Source organism: Hetaerina americana, unplaced genomic scaffold (genome assembly GCF_022747635.1).
Source record: "Hetaerina americana unplaced genomic scaffold, ioHetAmer1.1.p SCAF_8, whole genome shotgun sequence".
In the NCBI taxonomy this organism is placed as follows: Eukaryota; Metazoa; Arthropoda; class Insecta; order Odonata; family Calopterygidae; genus Hetaerina; species Hetaerina americana.
The window spans coordinates 64,335,245-64,351,231 of record NW_027287427.1 but is presented as its reverse complement, the minus strand read 5'-3'; the positions used below and the strand labels follow the sequence as shown (position 1 = coordinate 64,351,231).

Genomic DNA, 15,987 nt, shown 5'->3' with positions numbered 1-15,987 from the left:
GGTTCCAGTACTCATACTCTTACCTATGTCCATCGTCGTCGCGCATTAGGAATATTTAATTGAGGTGGCCTTCTTCAATAGTGTTTTTTGACTCGTCAACTTCAGCCAAATGGCCGCTAAACTGGGGTCAGACGCCTTTACAGCCGAGTCACTAATGAACTTACGCTGCGGGACTACCTTCCGCATATTATCCTACCCTTCGACCTATCTTGTAATGGGACCTTATCAGGAGCAATTATCATTTCTACGGCCAGTACATAACTTTTGATCATCAGAATGGGTAAGCCTTTCCTTACCGAAGATCATTTTGGAAAAAAGAACAGAAATCTTCATGAATAATATCAAGAATCTTCGAGGGAAAAACGCCAGTGAACTGCGAAACTGTGATGAAATGGAGAGGTCGGCAGGAAGCAGAATAATTTGGAGGACTATTAAAAAAAATTCATCCCTAGAATTGATGATAATGCGAGATCTGTGTTCACGAGTGATATAAAAATTAGCGTCAATGCGTTTTAATAATGCTCCCAAGGGATTGCTTACTGTGTACTCATTCCTGAATTCCGTTTCCATCTTAGCAAGTCGTCGCAGTTCCCAGGAGAGTTCGAAGGCGGTGAGGAGCGGATCTCGGCTGGAGAGTGAGATGAGGGAGGGGCTGGTCAAGGCTCGGTATGCGTTTATCCTCGACTGAGAGTGTCGCAGGGAGTCCGTCTCACTCGACGACACACACTCGTCGCAACCGCATCTGCGTAGCAAGGATGGATTAATGATTTTAAAATTATGACCAAGTTCTACCCAGTTATTATCCAACTAGAATAAGGTGATGAGTTTGCCAAATGGAAGGCGAGAACTTTTTAAAAAAGTTTAGTCCATTCCGCGTATATATTACGGGGGATGAACTTCCAGTAATCTCACTAATAGAACGCTTTACTGTGAACACTGGAAATAAATGTATTGGCGGAAGTTATTTTTGAAAGTAGTTTGGCACGCTTCATGATGTTATATAGTATGCTGGAGATCACCCTGTAATCACATTAAACCTCTTGGGATATATTTACATTGCATTTCATTACATTCATGGGGATCTAATTGCATATAAAATGTGACGGGTTAATTAAATCATATAGCAGTTAGAGAATGTCTTTACTTTGGGACCTGGAACAAGAATGATCAAAGAACACCAATTTTGTAAAATGAAAATAAACTATGTTTGTACCATAGTTCTATTCAATAAAATAAGAGTAAAACGTTTCTTCTCTGGAGATATTTGCGATTTTACCATTAAGTACAATCGCATCATAACCAAATTCCAAGGAGTTATAAATACTCCGTGCTTGAATATTTTTGTAACTGCCTGGATTGATTGTTAAGCAATTGCATCTGATGATGCATCAGGGAGCGTAACTAGTTTTAATCTTACTATATTTCATTAAATTGGTCCATATTTACAAATGAAGTTTATTTTGATTTTGTTTTGAATTCCCGTTTATAAAAAGTAACGCCTGTTTAGTTGAAATAATAAAACACCAATCGTGAGTCGATAGTTGGGTCAAAAAAAATGAAATCCTACATTTTAATGTGTTAAATGCGCATTGGATTGAAGAAATTACAAACTTTAGGCGTTTTCTGTCTTTTCAATGTGTATATATATATATATATATATATATATATATATATATATATATATATATCTTCGAAATGGAACGCTCTTCGGCGACGCACAATTATATAAAAACACAGATGTAGATTTTTAGAATATAGAGACACAAAGAAAGAACACTCACAATATGATATTTGACGTTTCTTCAGAAACTTATATATATATATATATATATATATATATATATATATATATATATATATATATTTGAACAATTAAAATTAATATTATGAGCTTTCGTGCAATTTGGCAATTTGGTGAAATAATAAGAGCCATTGTTTCATTGTCACAATACCGATGCTCAACTTTTTGGAGATGTTGGAAACTAGTACGAGCACGTATGTGAACGTGAAACACTTATCCAAAGGGAACATTGCTTGATTTCCATTTTATATTTCTTCCATATTATATTTTAATGCTAAGACCGCAGCATAAAAACTCAGCCATCCCTTCTTCAAGGGTATCTGGAGGATAACTCTAATTATTCCTTCCGTGATAAAAAAAATTAAAATTCCTTTCTTTCTAAAATAATTATCATAAGAGAGAAAGTTACTGGAAGTACATATTAATGAATTAATTGAGTACCTTAACTCTTTATGTGTGTATTTTTTTGATATTTACTACGAATCGCCTTGATCATGACAGATCCCTTAAAATGTTTTCACAATATTCATATAATTTATTATTTCAGCCTGCAGTCAACTGATTCAGGCATGGAGAGTTAGGCTTTATTATTAATGAACATTTCTCTTCAATGATCCAATGCGATTACACACATTACCCTTGTTACAATGCATTACCTCACGTCATGAGGAACTGGTAGTGTGGCGCCTCTGTCCAATAGAATCTTGAGGATTTCATAGTTGTTCATGTGTGCTGCCAGAATGAGAGGCGTGATGTCGGGAGTGAAGTTCGATGCGGAGCGGTCCACGGCCTCCCAACTCTGCAATCAAGATTAAATAATTTATCGATGCTTGGTTTCATTTGTATAGTTATATTTCTCTTTTTTTATATTATTCCTAAACCATTTTGAATAGTTCACTTAATTTTAGCTGTATACCAAGGGTTGGTACCTATGGGAAAAATTAGGTACCGCTACTCGATACCAGTATTCGGGGTACGACACCGAACTACTGATACCCACGTGCACATCAGTACATAGGGCAATAATCATTGGTATTTACCGAGATCTAGTTCCTAGAACCATCCTCGGTCATTTGTTGGCAGTAGATTTTCAGGGACTAGTACCTAGATAAAAACACCAAATACCATTCTTGCAGTACATGGAACTAGGGTATGACTCTTATGTATTAGTATCTCGCTATCTGTACCTAAGACAATAGTCTTATGTACTGGTATCTAGGTAAAAATTCCTAGGTATTTCTCGGGACATAGGTACCAGTTTTTATTCCCGGTAAAAACAAGAGTTCAAGGAAAAACCTGATTAGTATTTTCAAGAGAATACTAAGTAATAAGCATATACGATGAATATTCTCAATTTCCAAACGGATCTCATGGTAGTGGGAAACGCACTTTTCTTTGTCTTTCTCGATACAATGAAGGTGTGAGCATTTCTTGCTTCAATTATGGCAAGTTGTCTTCTATTTTTATTCCAACGAGAATCATTACTCACGTATGGTGTTCCTGCCTGGTGATGTCTCTCTTCCCATTCCAGTAAAATCTCCACGGCCTCGACGTACTCTTCCTTGATGGCATGCAAAAGAGCGTCCTGTGCGTAGAATAGGAAAATTAATGTTTAGATGGGCCATCAGTACGGAATTGTGATAACTCATCCATTCAACCTTTATCGATTCACAGATATTATCATAGGATTGTAAAAGAATATTAACAATTCAAAAATCTCCATAAGGCATCCCTTCACAAAGAATGAATACATTTCACCACGTCGTAACCTACCTTGACTTCGATTCCATAGTCGAGGAGGATGTGCATCAGTTCGATGTTCTCATTTTCAATTGCCGCGATCAGCGCCGAGCGATTTAAAGGATCTACGCAGTTGATGTCAAGAGTTCCAGGGTTGTTTTTTGCATCCTCCAGCATCCTTAAGTCAAGAAGTACATGTATAAACTATGGATTAACAACGGTATAATATTAATTTTAAGTTTTTTTTCATAAGTTTGTTGCCATTTCATCTACCTGTATTAATTTTTGTGTGCTAAGAGTATTCTTTCATTCTATCTTGATGGAGTAACACCATTCGTTTATTAGTTTTATGTACGAGTATACTGCAGCAACAGAATTTGAAAGGAGTACTCTATACTTTAAAATTATTTGATTTTGTTTCTGGCGTACACGATTAAATATTCATGATTTTATTAAATTATGCATAGCGGAATTATTTGTGTAGCAGAATTTCTCTTGCTAATGGTTACAATTTAAGAATTGCGCCTGACTTCACCTATAACATGCTTTACAGCTGAACATATGAAAACATTTTCACTTTGAATTTTAATTGGAATTGTATTTACTTGAGTACTTGATTTAGATAACATTTCACTAGTTTCCAGTTTCATGTACGTTTAGAATTCGTATAGGTTTAAAAAAATATTGTATTCTTAATGATTAAGAGAGGGACGTTATAAAATCTGCTTGACTTTGCGTATTAATTTTATATTAAAATTGTGTGATTACCGTTGACATTTGGGGGTAAATGTAATCAGAAACATAATGCATAGTATTTTCTATGGCATTGCGATGTTACCGGGGTTTTACCAGGTTTTGTTTGGCCTGATGATAGTTTTTTCATATTTCAGGAAGCATATTCAGGCCAAAAACATTTACTGCAACTGGAAAGAACTGTTGTCAAAGCAAGGCATCCAACGCGAATAATTCAGAGCCAGCTGAAAAAACAACGCGATTTTTGCCATAAAAATGCGTTATTATTTTCCATAAAATTACAACAAAGGACAGATTCACTGAATAATTATATGAGCTGGGGTTTCAGATGTTTACCGTATGTTGATATACTTAACGTTGATTTTAAAATTAAATCTTTAAATTCAACCCATATCAGTTCCGAAATAAAATTATGTTATCAGAGATTATTCATATCTGAAATGAAGAGTTGAAAGATGAAAGAAGCTGCCGCATTGGTGAAATATATTCTTTAATATAGACCCTACCAGAAGGCATACTTCTGGGGTTGTTAATGCATAGATCATCAGAAAGCAAGCGTGGCTGTTAATTATTAATTAGCGATTATTGGAAGGTTTGATGGGCATTATTTTGCGAAAGGTGTTAACAGTGTTGCCATGGTACTTCGGGGAATTCCCAAGGGCTATTTTGTTGCATTGCGCCTCTATTCCTCGAGCTAGACACTTCATTACCATGATGGAATAGACATCACCATTTCGAGGATTTTTCTAGGAGGCATTGTATTTTTTAAATAATATAACGGCAAAATAAACATTGACCATCCAGTATTTATTTAGAGAGTAAAGTGTACGTATTTAAGTTAGAGGACAAATACTTTTTGAGTTTATCTTAGTGGCGTTCAGGATTAGAGTATTAGCCTCGCTGCTCTTAATTCACTATGAGAACTCATATTCTTCCCTCGCCCAGAATATCCGTTGGAATGCGAGAGAATCGGCTCATGGTCGAAATGTTATACCGGTAGATTTTAAAATATTCAATTTCATTTACAGCGAATGTTTGAAGCCAGTATAAGGTACATTGTGACGACGGACTTGTTAGATGAAGAAAATACCTATTACCACTCAAGAAGCATCCAGCATAGTCACCTGGATAGACAGAGGTTTGGCCGATTACTATGCCGATAAGGTGATATTCACTGGGACAGGACATTTTTTCACCCTCCATCAACCAATGGGAAGAAAATATGTATAAACTTTTATCTAGATCGCGCTGTTGTTCTACGTCACATTAATACATACATGCGATTGAGGAAGAGGGAATACACATCAAGAAGTTTAGCTTTGGTAGATGAATACACTTTTGTAGGTTATTCAAAGAAATCAGGACAAGTAGATGCAAACAGGAACAGCTCCTAGGGAGGAAGTCCATGCATCTCCCTCATTGAGAGAATATTTTTGGCATCAACAAAATTCAAAATAAATATTTCTTATAGGTCCGACACTATTTTTAACACCGAGAAAAATATTTATCTCGTGCAGGATATGTGTTAAGGTCTTTAAATTAGAGCGATTATTTTTAAATTTAACCTGAATTTCAGATTCATAATCAGTAAAATTTATTAATCGTTGTCACTCATGTATCAAAATCCTCCTTGCTACCTCGTTCATTTTGATAGCTTTCTAGATCTACTCCCGGATACAGGTAATATGGGAACTTGGAATGACTGAGAGAGTAATTTATATGGAATAGGAGTTTAGGGAAGAGGGGAAGCGAGGAGCGGAACGCGACGCGATGAGTGTGCCAAGTTGGAGAGCAGGAGAAGACAGTAAAAGTTTTTTATGTGCATCAGCAGTGCCTCGGATTTCTCAGGAATATGCACTTTCCTAGGAAATATTTCAAAACTACGTCTGCAAGGTAGACTACAGTATCGGGTTCAGTTAATGACCAAGTGTGTGGCGCCATGAGACGAGCTCTTCAAAACAATTGGAGAAATGAATCATAGTTGAAATTTTATGAAGAACAGAATCTTCCCTCCTTCCAGAACTCGTGGGTGTAGGAAAACTCTTGAGTAGAGGACCATTTCATACATGAAAAAAAATAATTTCATGAAATGTTTCCCTGTGAAGAAAACTTAAAATCACGTTACGTTTAAAATGATCGCTCTTAAATAGCAACTGCAACGAACATTACAGGAGATGATTTTTAACCTCGGGGGAAAACGGTTATTCAAAATTAATATCGATCATAAAATTAGTTTCTATTGTGAAGCCTAATAAAATCCAAAGCATTCCCCATGGGTGGTATAGCTCTCGTCCCCCTCATTGATGCGCCCATTCCTATTTGATAATGAAACTCAGACTAAAAAAAACAGATCATAAAAAAATCCAAGCGAATGAAACTTCTCCGATCCGTGAGAAACTACTCCATTTTAAATCTGGACACCTTTCCCAGTCCTTGTTCGAAGAATGGAGATGCGAAGCAGCAACATTTTCTATCGAAACCCAAGGTACCAGCCATGTTGTTGGTAGCGCTTCATTTGTAGCAGGGTTTTTTTTACCGTCTAACGGACGCGCAGTCTCCCCTCTCCGCGAAGAGTAGGAACCTCTTCTCGCCGTGTCTCCTGGCCATCTCCGAGGCCATGGACGCTTGGGACATCTCTTCCCCGCTGCCATGTTTCTCGATCAGGTTCTCCCGCGACTCACTCTTGCCCGCCATGATGGACGGCTGCTCTTCCCTCCCTCGCGGCTCTCCCCGGGCCCCCTCCGCCCTCGACGGCCTCCCCTCGGCCCGCGGGTAAATTGCCACCCAGGACCCTCCGTGTGCCGACGGTGGCTGTGGCCGAAAGGAAAATGCAGACGGCGCTCAGGGCAATGAGAATTATGGGTAGTGGGTGGGCGAAGAGCAGGAGGTAGGCGAGGCGCCGGCGGTAGAGACCAAGGCGGCGGGGGGCGGAGCCGCCGGAGGCGATGGGCTGGCAAAACAGGACGCTTCGTGAACCAATGGTACCTGGAAGGAGCGAATATCACATGACATTAGCAGCGTTTCATCATTGTGTGATTTTAAGAATAGAGTGAGAGAAGTACAGTTATGATTACTGAAAAACTACTGGTAATTTTCTGCACTTATTAATTGATATACTTAGCCGATTTCGACAATCTCACAGCATTATCAAAAGCAAAAAATTAGCACTTAGTATTGTCTAACTTATGTACCCGTGAGACGAGCGGAGGAATGGGGAAAAGGGACGGGGGTGGGGTAGGAGAGGGTTTAGGGCACTCGTGGATAGGTGAATATGGTAAAACTATCAACTATTTATTAATTTATCCTAGGATTTGTTTGGGGGTTTGGAGTAAGGATAGGAAAAAGGTAAGAGAGAGATTGAAAAATTCTGATGGGTTTGACAAAACAGTGTCATTTCCTCTACATATTGATTTATTACCTGACCATTTTCGATGTACTACATCATCGTCAGGTGAAGATGCTGTGGTGCACGAAACCTGAAGATGGTGTAGTTAATGACGTCAGATCGTGTAATAAATCAATATCTATTGGAAAATTGTCATTAGTTGGTCAATATTGATTTGTGGCGATCTTTTATGTTTTACAGTCGTCATGTGCACATTTTCGTAAAAAATCAACGTGCCTACAATTTTTTAAATGCACACATTGGCATGTAAATCAATTTAATTCTGAGGTTTTATCTTTTTTATTTGAGGAATTCGAATAAATCACACCAAAGAGACAGAACATTTTTTTTTGGAAAAGATTCAGGTCGTCTAAAGCGTAGTGATGATGGTGATGAAAAATGTCAAAATAAAACTTTGTAAATCCACATGAAAAATAAACTTTGATGCGACCGAGGGTACACTGCGGCATCATCATAAGTTTTATTTTAACGTTATTCATCATGAAAATATTCCATAAAGTTACGCCTGGAACGATTAATTAGATGATGATGATAATTGGCGGAGGCATTGCATTAGCTCCGCATCACATTTTGTACTTTAATGCATTGCATTTTTGAATTTAGTTTTGACTTCGTTTATTGTTCTCATATTATTGGTTGGAAAAATGACAATTCAATACGACGATTTCCCACTCACAATTATTTCTCGGCCGACTTAATTTATTCACTCGAGGTGTGCTGGGTGGGCAGTTTAGATGGCACATAGGTAGAAAATTCACGCTGCAAAAGGTTTATGGTAACTTGAGGTGCTTATGGTATTGATTCTTATTAATCAGGGCTTACAAGTGTAACATTGCGTAGTATGGCTCCATGAAAACCTATCTTGGCGTTCAGGCATTTATAAATAATAATAATCTGCTTAAAAACAATGTATCTATTTATTCTACTAATCGTTGCAATTTGCTCGTACTAAACCTTTCAATGGAAATATTTATAATGCAATTCAGCATTAATTTTTCAGAGAATACCTGGTCCTGTACATGATCATGTCACATTTACAAATATTTTCGAGGACTTGTTAATTTACGTATAGTTTGGAGAAGATACTCAGAAATCATTCAAGGTTAATCATAATTTTACCCTTACTCTTGTTGAGAAGTTTCTTTTTTCAATGTATAGTATGTTTCTCATTTGCATTATTCTCATGTAATGCATTGGTGATGTCTTAGTTGTTGTAACTTTTTACTCGGATCAGTTGTTGTGTTCTTAATTTTGCAGGTTTTTACGGCAATTTGGCACCGTGTGTTATTGCTTTCATTATTCCACGCTTCTTATCAAGAGAAAATGGTTAGAACTCGCTAAAGGTACATGATCACTCTTAGGAACAACTTATGCTTAAAGGGGCTATCTGTTGAATATCCTTTTGGTGGCTCGAATGCATTTCCTAACATGCCATTTACAATATAGATCGATTCGATGTATTTATGATAAATATTGGTCGTTTATATTATCGCCTGATGTTTTGGGCTCTCTATCCACAGATTTGTATTTGTAGCCTTGCTTACTCTCCATTGAGCACCAAAACTTGGATTTTTCACAAGTAGAATTGATATTTGTTTTACGAGCTAACATTTTTTTACGGTTTCTCTGATCTGAAGCAACCCTGATATTATTATTCAAAGGAATATAGTATTTACTTGTATTTTTAAAACTTTTCTGATAACAAAAATGGACAAATGGACTTATGTTTTCATCATAAGATTAACAGAGTCATGCTGAGGAAAATGAGTAAAAGAGGGAGAACATTGGGAATTTTTGAGCTATTTGACCCTAGCATGAAGTTACATTTGATCTTTAGGTCATCATTGAGAGTGTCTACAAGCGAGAAAAGAGATTCTGGAAAGAAATCTGTTTTTCACAAACAAAATTCAGCAGTGGTCAATGAAGGGAATCATCTGACGGAGAAGAAGAAGTGATTGTTCACAAAATGTACGGCAACTTCAGTAACAGATGATAGTTTCCCAGCAAGTAGAAGAAATTGTGACTTCTAATACAGAATGCAACAGTATTAAATATCCTTGAACGTCATGATCGCAAAAAACTACTTTTGAGAGAGTACGTGCCTCTATCGTTATACCTAAACTGATGTCTATGCTTGTTTATCCTAAGTTCAGGCCTTCATTTATAATTGGGTTCACTATTCGTTACCACTTATCGGGAAAGGTTTTTCGTATTTATTCGGTTTCATTTTCTGTTGATTTTGTTTCCTTGTATTTTTATTGATCTCATCAGTTTGTATATTTTTTATATCTGGCGAATGGTATATAAGAATTACTTGTGTTAATACGCCTCAAATGAGTTTCGGTAAAATTCCAAAGCCAAGCGGGGTATGCAGCTTGACACATCTCGCTTGACTTTGGACAACTTACAGGATAACAACTTTGATTTCGTGTAAGGGATTGTGTGTCCTTATCAACCCTATGGCTGTGCTGGTGGGAGTTATAAATTAGCAATTTCTCCTCGTCAAGTGTCAATTGATCCATTTTTTAACCTGCAATAAAGTTTTCTTGAACTGACTTCTTCCTGTTTCAAGGCCGAACTACGCTTTTCTCCCCAATGATACGCATAGTCTCATAGTTGACTAAAATGTCGATATGTATTTTCTCTCTTCTTCCTTAACATAGGCTCCGAGATTACACACCTTTCCTGCGTCGTATTTGATAGCAAGTTATAATTTTACAATGATCTTCATTTATGCCTATTATATTGTCTGCTTTCCAATGTTGTGCTACTCATGGCATCAGCGTCTTGACCTTGGTGTTTTCCCTCAACTGTGCAAGAGAATATCTCTAAGTATGAAAGCAACCTATACAGAATTATCCTTCTCAAGGTCAATACCTTCGATTAAAATGAACTGTTCAAAGATAACCAATTGAGCATAAAGCATATGTATATCTACTCCTCTGAAAAAACAATATTAATCACTAAAGTTTAAAATTTCCTGAGTGAATCAAATTATAAAGAGTCACATTTCCTGGTCGACTGAAATATTTATGTATAAAATATCACGAAAATAATGGACTGGCAATAGAGAGAACCCATAGAGTGAGTGTATGTAGACTTATTGAACGTACATATGAGTTATTTAAACTCCTTACTTATCCTTACTCCCTATTGAACTTGCATAGGAATTACTTAAACTCCTTCTTCAGCATCATTGACTCTAGCAATCCTTTATTATATGTGGACTTAGAGTTCACTCAATTGCCGAAGTTGTCTACAGTGAATTCAAATGCTAATCCAGAGGAAATGACTATGTTGTATCATCCGGTCCAATCTTTCAAAAGCATAATTTCGTGATAAACTGCCGTGAAAACACTTTAAAAATTAACTTTGATTACTCAATCCGAATCTTTTCTTAGGATGACTCTTACAGAGGCAGTGGTAGCAGGTTGTTTCAACATTCTTTTAAATCCCCTTTCGTAAATCAAATCGCGATGCAATTTGTCGGAGCAAGAGTAGACGCCTGGCCATTGTTATTTCCGTTAACGTAGCTACCGTGGGGATTCCTCACATCCTTTTGTCCTTCGGCGTGTGAATTGGAGCGGTAGAGGATTGGTCGGAAGAGATGGATTGCGACTCGTTGAATGAACATGGAGACCGATCAAGAAAAATTAATGACGGAAGCGCGCTAAACTGAGAACGTAGATGACTGTTCGTCGCGTTCGCTGGGCTTTGAGAGGATGACAAAAATGCCTGGAAAATTTCAGTGGTTGCGGTATTTTCTAAGAGTTCTCCGACGTTTGGGATAATTTCATTCCGTTAACACAACACTCATCAAACGGTTGGACAGTGACGCTATATTCATATTTTAAGGAGCAAGCTAGGCGACCAGTGGTATTCAGAACATTTATTTTGCTGTTAAGAATTGTCATGGCTATCTCGTAATAGACTTATTTTTAGTCGAAATAAAATATGAAATGCTTTATTAGAACAAAACACAGTATTAAATACTTAGGTTTTTCCTTCTTACCATACAGGGTTCTTCCGGAAAATAAGTGTACTGAGCTCAGGGAAAAAAAATTATTACACTTTTACATATCTTAAGCTAATATTCCTCAAAATAGGACCCTTGTGAGTCGATACACTTGTTCCAGCGGCGTTCCCATTCCTGGAACGCTCCCGCGAAGGCATCATCGGGAACCTCTCGAAGACTCGTCGTCGACCTCTTCTCTGCCCTCCACGAACATCTTGTGCCACCGAAAGATCATGTTTCTGGACATGGCTGACTCCCCGTAAGCCTGGTTAATCATACCGACAGTTTCGGTAGACGATTTCCCAAGCTTTATCGCAAATTTGATGGAATAACGCTGCTCCAAAAACTTCGGCATCGCGTTCCGTGACGTGGGTCGAAGCGTGGAGGTTCGCGTTAACAGAGCTCCTCACTACACCACAGCTCAGAGCCGACTGCCTTTTTCAGCGTCGCTTGCCAACATACCCCCCTCCAATCGCAGCCCGTCAGAGCGGTGCTGGGCGCGCATGGAGCGGCGCGCCCAGCCCAGGAGTCAGTACACTTATTTTCCGGACGAACCCTGTATGTGTATGCGAGTAACTGTTGAGTAATTCGCGCACTTTTTCCAACAGAAATTGGGGTAGAAAATTATGATCGTCATTTAATTCTCTAATCAAGATTCCTTCCACTGTATCAAACATATATATAACTGTGAACATTTCATCTAGACCATAATGTATCAATTTTAGGCGTCGCCTAATGAAAATACACACCAAATATATAGTACTCTTTATATTTTTCCGTGTGTATAATAGGATTTATATGTCTACATCATTATTGTTTAAATGAAATATTTTTATAAAGCCGTTGGTTATGCAATGTTGGCTTGTACTATATCCACATTAGCAATTAGGAATTTTTGGTGACGCAGGAAATTCATTCCCCTTAACGTCACCCTTCGCCATGTACAACCCACCCTCTGTTAAACTACTGTTAATCATCCGATGTTGCCTTCCCGCCGAATATATATATATATATATATATATATATATATATATATATAGTATATATATATATATATATACACACACATATATATATATATATATATATATATATATATATATATATATATATATATATATATATATATATATATATACACACACGTAGAAATGTATGGGTAAAAGGCTACTTCTTAGAATAGGCAAATAGCTTAAAAGTGAGTATTATTTGCAATTCCTCCAGTTCTTCAGCTCTTTAAGTGATTTTTTGTGTCAAATTTTCTCATGAATCATTAAAAACGCCCCACTGATTTCATGCGCTATTTATCATTTTTTTCTTCCGAAAATAAGTCGGTTAAATAAAAATACCAATGAATTTATAAAGAACAACTTTGAGTAATCCATAAGATCTTTTAATGGTGGAGCATATCGTGCGTGGTTCAATGTTTGTAATGAATTATGCGTAGTTCTTTGTGTGATTATATCATTCAAACATTTCTTTGCCATTCGTAATTCAGTTTTATTGCCAGAAGATCGCAATGAAAAAGATTAAAGGGAAGCAAGAGAGGTTTTCATGTTTGTCTAAAATTATAACGGAAGTTTTTAAATCATTCATGGAACCAATAGTGTACGTGATTGCATTTGAGTGTGTGATCTCATTTCAAGGTGTATTGCTTCATGTCACCTTATTTACTAATCTGAATGAATAGTTACTGAAACGACCATTAGATAATTCAATTAACAATGATAATTTATATCAGAAATTCAATTTATGGTAGCGTAATCGAAATAAATATGACTGATACCTGACTAAATCCAATTTTTAAATATCATAGCACTTAGCTCTCTTCTGAAAATTATTTATATATTTTAAAACGATTTAAAACGGCATTGCTTATTCTGTTCGCTTGCATCTCCAACTAATCAAGGTGGTTGATATAAATTAACCTTTTAACCACGGTTTGGGGGAATTATCAGATTGTTAATGATTTAGTGACTGATTTTGCGTCTCTGAGGGAAAATAGAAAGTTTAAACTACGCTAAACATCTGTGTTTTTGCTGCCATTTTGAAATAGAACTTGCTTTTACGACGCCACGTTTTTGTGCCCTGCACTACCATACAAGCGTTCCTCCCCGGGCAGAAAATTACGGCATCTCTTGGGGACGGTTTTGCGGGCCTCCGATTGAAACGAAGCTGTAGCGAAGATCGAAGTGCACAAGCCAATCCTTGAAGGCAGTCCTCTAGAAGTTTTTAAGTATGGCTTCCCGAAGGGCCCCTAATGCGATTTTCTTCCTCATCCCACGCCCCTCGACTCCCTTCCCGCCCTCCAGAGCTCCCCCAACCCACTGCAGATCTCTGTGAAACCGAGCACCTCGACCGTCTCCCTCCCTCGGTCGAATGCGTCACCTTCGTGTGCTATGCTATTGGTGACGTTTAGCGGCTCATGTAGGCATATATTATGTACACACAACCAAATAAAAACACGTGGATCCGACCTGATGGCCTGGTTTACTTTGTCGGTCCTTTTATACACGAAGAAAAATACAATGGCGGCCATATTCCCTTGGTGAGACATTTTGAGGTGGAGGATTAGATTTAAATGGCGAAACCACAAAATCGTCGCCCTCGTGAGAAAAACGATTTCTGAAACTGGCACGAAATATTTCGGCAACAGTTTAGAAATGCAATATTTGGCAAAGAAGCCAAAGGAATAAATGACATGCATCGCGATCTGTCACCCATACTCTTTTCCCCTGTGTATGTATCAATGTTGACCTTTTAGTGTCTTTGAATAGAAATCAATTTCCTATTTCTCAAGAAAATATGATTCACCATCGTGGTTTTTTCTTGAAATTACCACTTAAGTACGCAGATAAAGTATTTAAGGTGTTCATACTTGGAGATGGTGGCATTTAATATTTTGGAGTCATATGCCATTATTTCTATGGCTAATCAACTCTTCTGTATTGCAAAAGAACATTTCTCGTTACATTTTCCCAGGTTTCACTAACGAAAACTGGGTACTTTAATAATTTTTATGCATAAATACTGGAATAAACTGGGATTCTGAGGTAATTGTAGATAACTGATTCAAGAAATTATCTAAAAAAATGCATATAAAGAAACTATGGATAGTTAATACATTATTGAAAACTCGTTCACATTCCTTTAGTTAGCATATTCCTTTATCTCCCTACACAGTTAAAGTTGGGCGTTCTTTGACATTCCTTATCCTCTGCTATTACCTCCAACATTGTATAAATCAAGCCCTCGCGACGTAGAATATGTCATATGAATGTCCTTCTGATTATTATACTTCTCCAGAATTCAGTGCTTTCCCCTTTCATTCTGATACACTTAAATTATTTTGCTTTAATAATTGATCTTTAGAATTCCTGATTTTTATTTCCATTGAAAGGATTTTAATCGTGTTTTTTAATCCTTCGCTATTGTTCACGTTTCATACACACAAACTACTCTGTCCAATAAATACGCGAACTGATACCATAAAAACTTTATTTTGCAAAATTTAGCCTACATCGATTTTGTTCCCTTCAAAGTACTCTCCATTCGTTGCTGTGCACTTATTCCATTTCCCTTTCATCCGTTTAAAGCATCCCTGGAATTCCTCGGCAGTTAGGCGTTTTAGTTTCTCGCCGTTTCTCTATTTATTGTGTCCATGTCTTCCAAGTGATGTCACGTTTAGGCAACACTTCTCACACATTTCAGATTCACTCATAGAGAATATTCTGATTTATCTTTAAATATTGTTTCAAATTGATATAAAAAATTAACGCGTAATACTTGGAAATTACATTAATTCATCTTAACATATGTCTGCTGTCGTCTATATTTTTCGTATCTCTCATTTGAAATTTCTGCAGATTCAGCGGAAATAAACGAAAAGCAAAAAAATTGGTTGCTTAATTAACATTTTAGCATTCAATTCACACCTGAATTTATAATATTTAAGGTTATTGGAGACTATTAATTGAGAAAGTGACATGTTTCGTAGGGAAAGAGGGTATTATTGATCAGCATTTCGTATTCAGGCCACGGAAGCGTGAAAGCTAATGCACATATAAGGACTGTCCCCTAAGTAGTATGATACATTTTCCAGGGTAGACGGACGGACGTGCGGAGGTTTATCTGGCTCATTTAGAGGGAGGGAAGTCTCAGAAAAGGCTGGAGGCTAGTGGCAGTTAACTCCCAGCCTTTGCGAAAGGCGGATTGTTTGTTTGCGAAACCTCTATAACGTGACCGCGTTACCCTCCGTCATGAACCGGTAAT

At 37.2% G+C, this 15,987-nt stretch overlaps 1 protein-coding gene across 1 annotated transcript in view; it reads right to left on the bottom strand.

Moving 5' to 3' along the window:
* LOC139697880 (transient receptor potential protein-like) overlaps window positions 1–15,987 on the bottom strand; it is a 38,170-nt gene that overhangs the window by 16,298 nt on the left and 5,885 nt on the right. The window contains exons 2-6 of the mRNA XM_071596741.1: window positions 6,831–7,279; window positions 3,575–3,719; window positions 3,291–3,386; window positions 2,458–2,600; window positions 541–742 (exon numbers count right to left, since the gene is read on the bottom strand). Coding sequence (XP_071452842.1) covers window positions 541–742; window positions 2,458–2,600; window positions 3,291–3,386; window positions 3,575–3,719; window positions 6,831–6,988 — 744 coding nt within the window. The 5' untranslated portion in view covers window positions 6,989–7,279. The remainder of the gene's footprint in view (window positions 1–540; window positions 743–2,457; window positions 2,601–3,290; window positions 3,387–3,574; window positions 3,720–6,830; window positions 7,280–15,987) is intronic.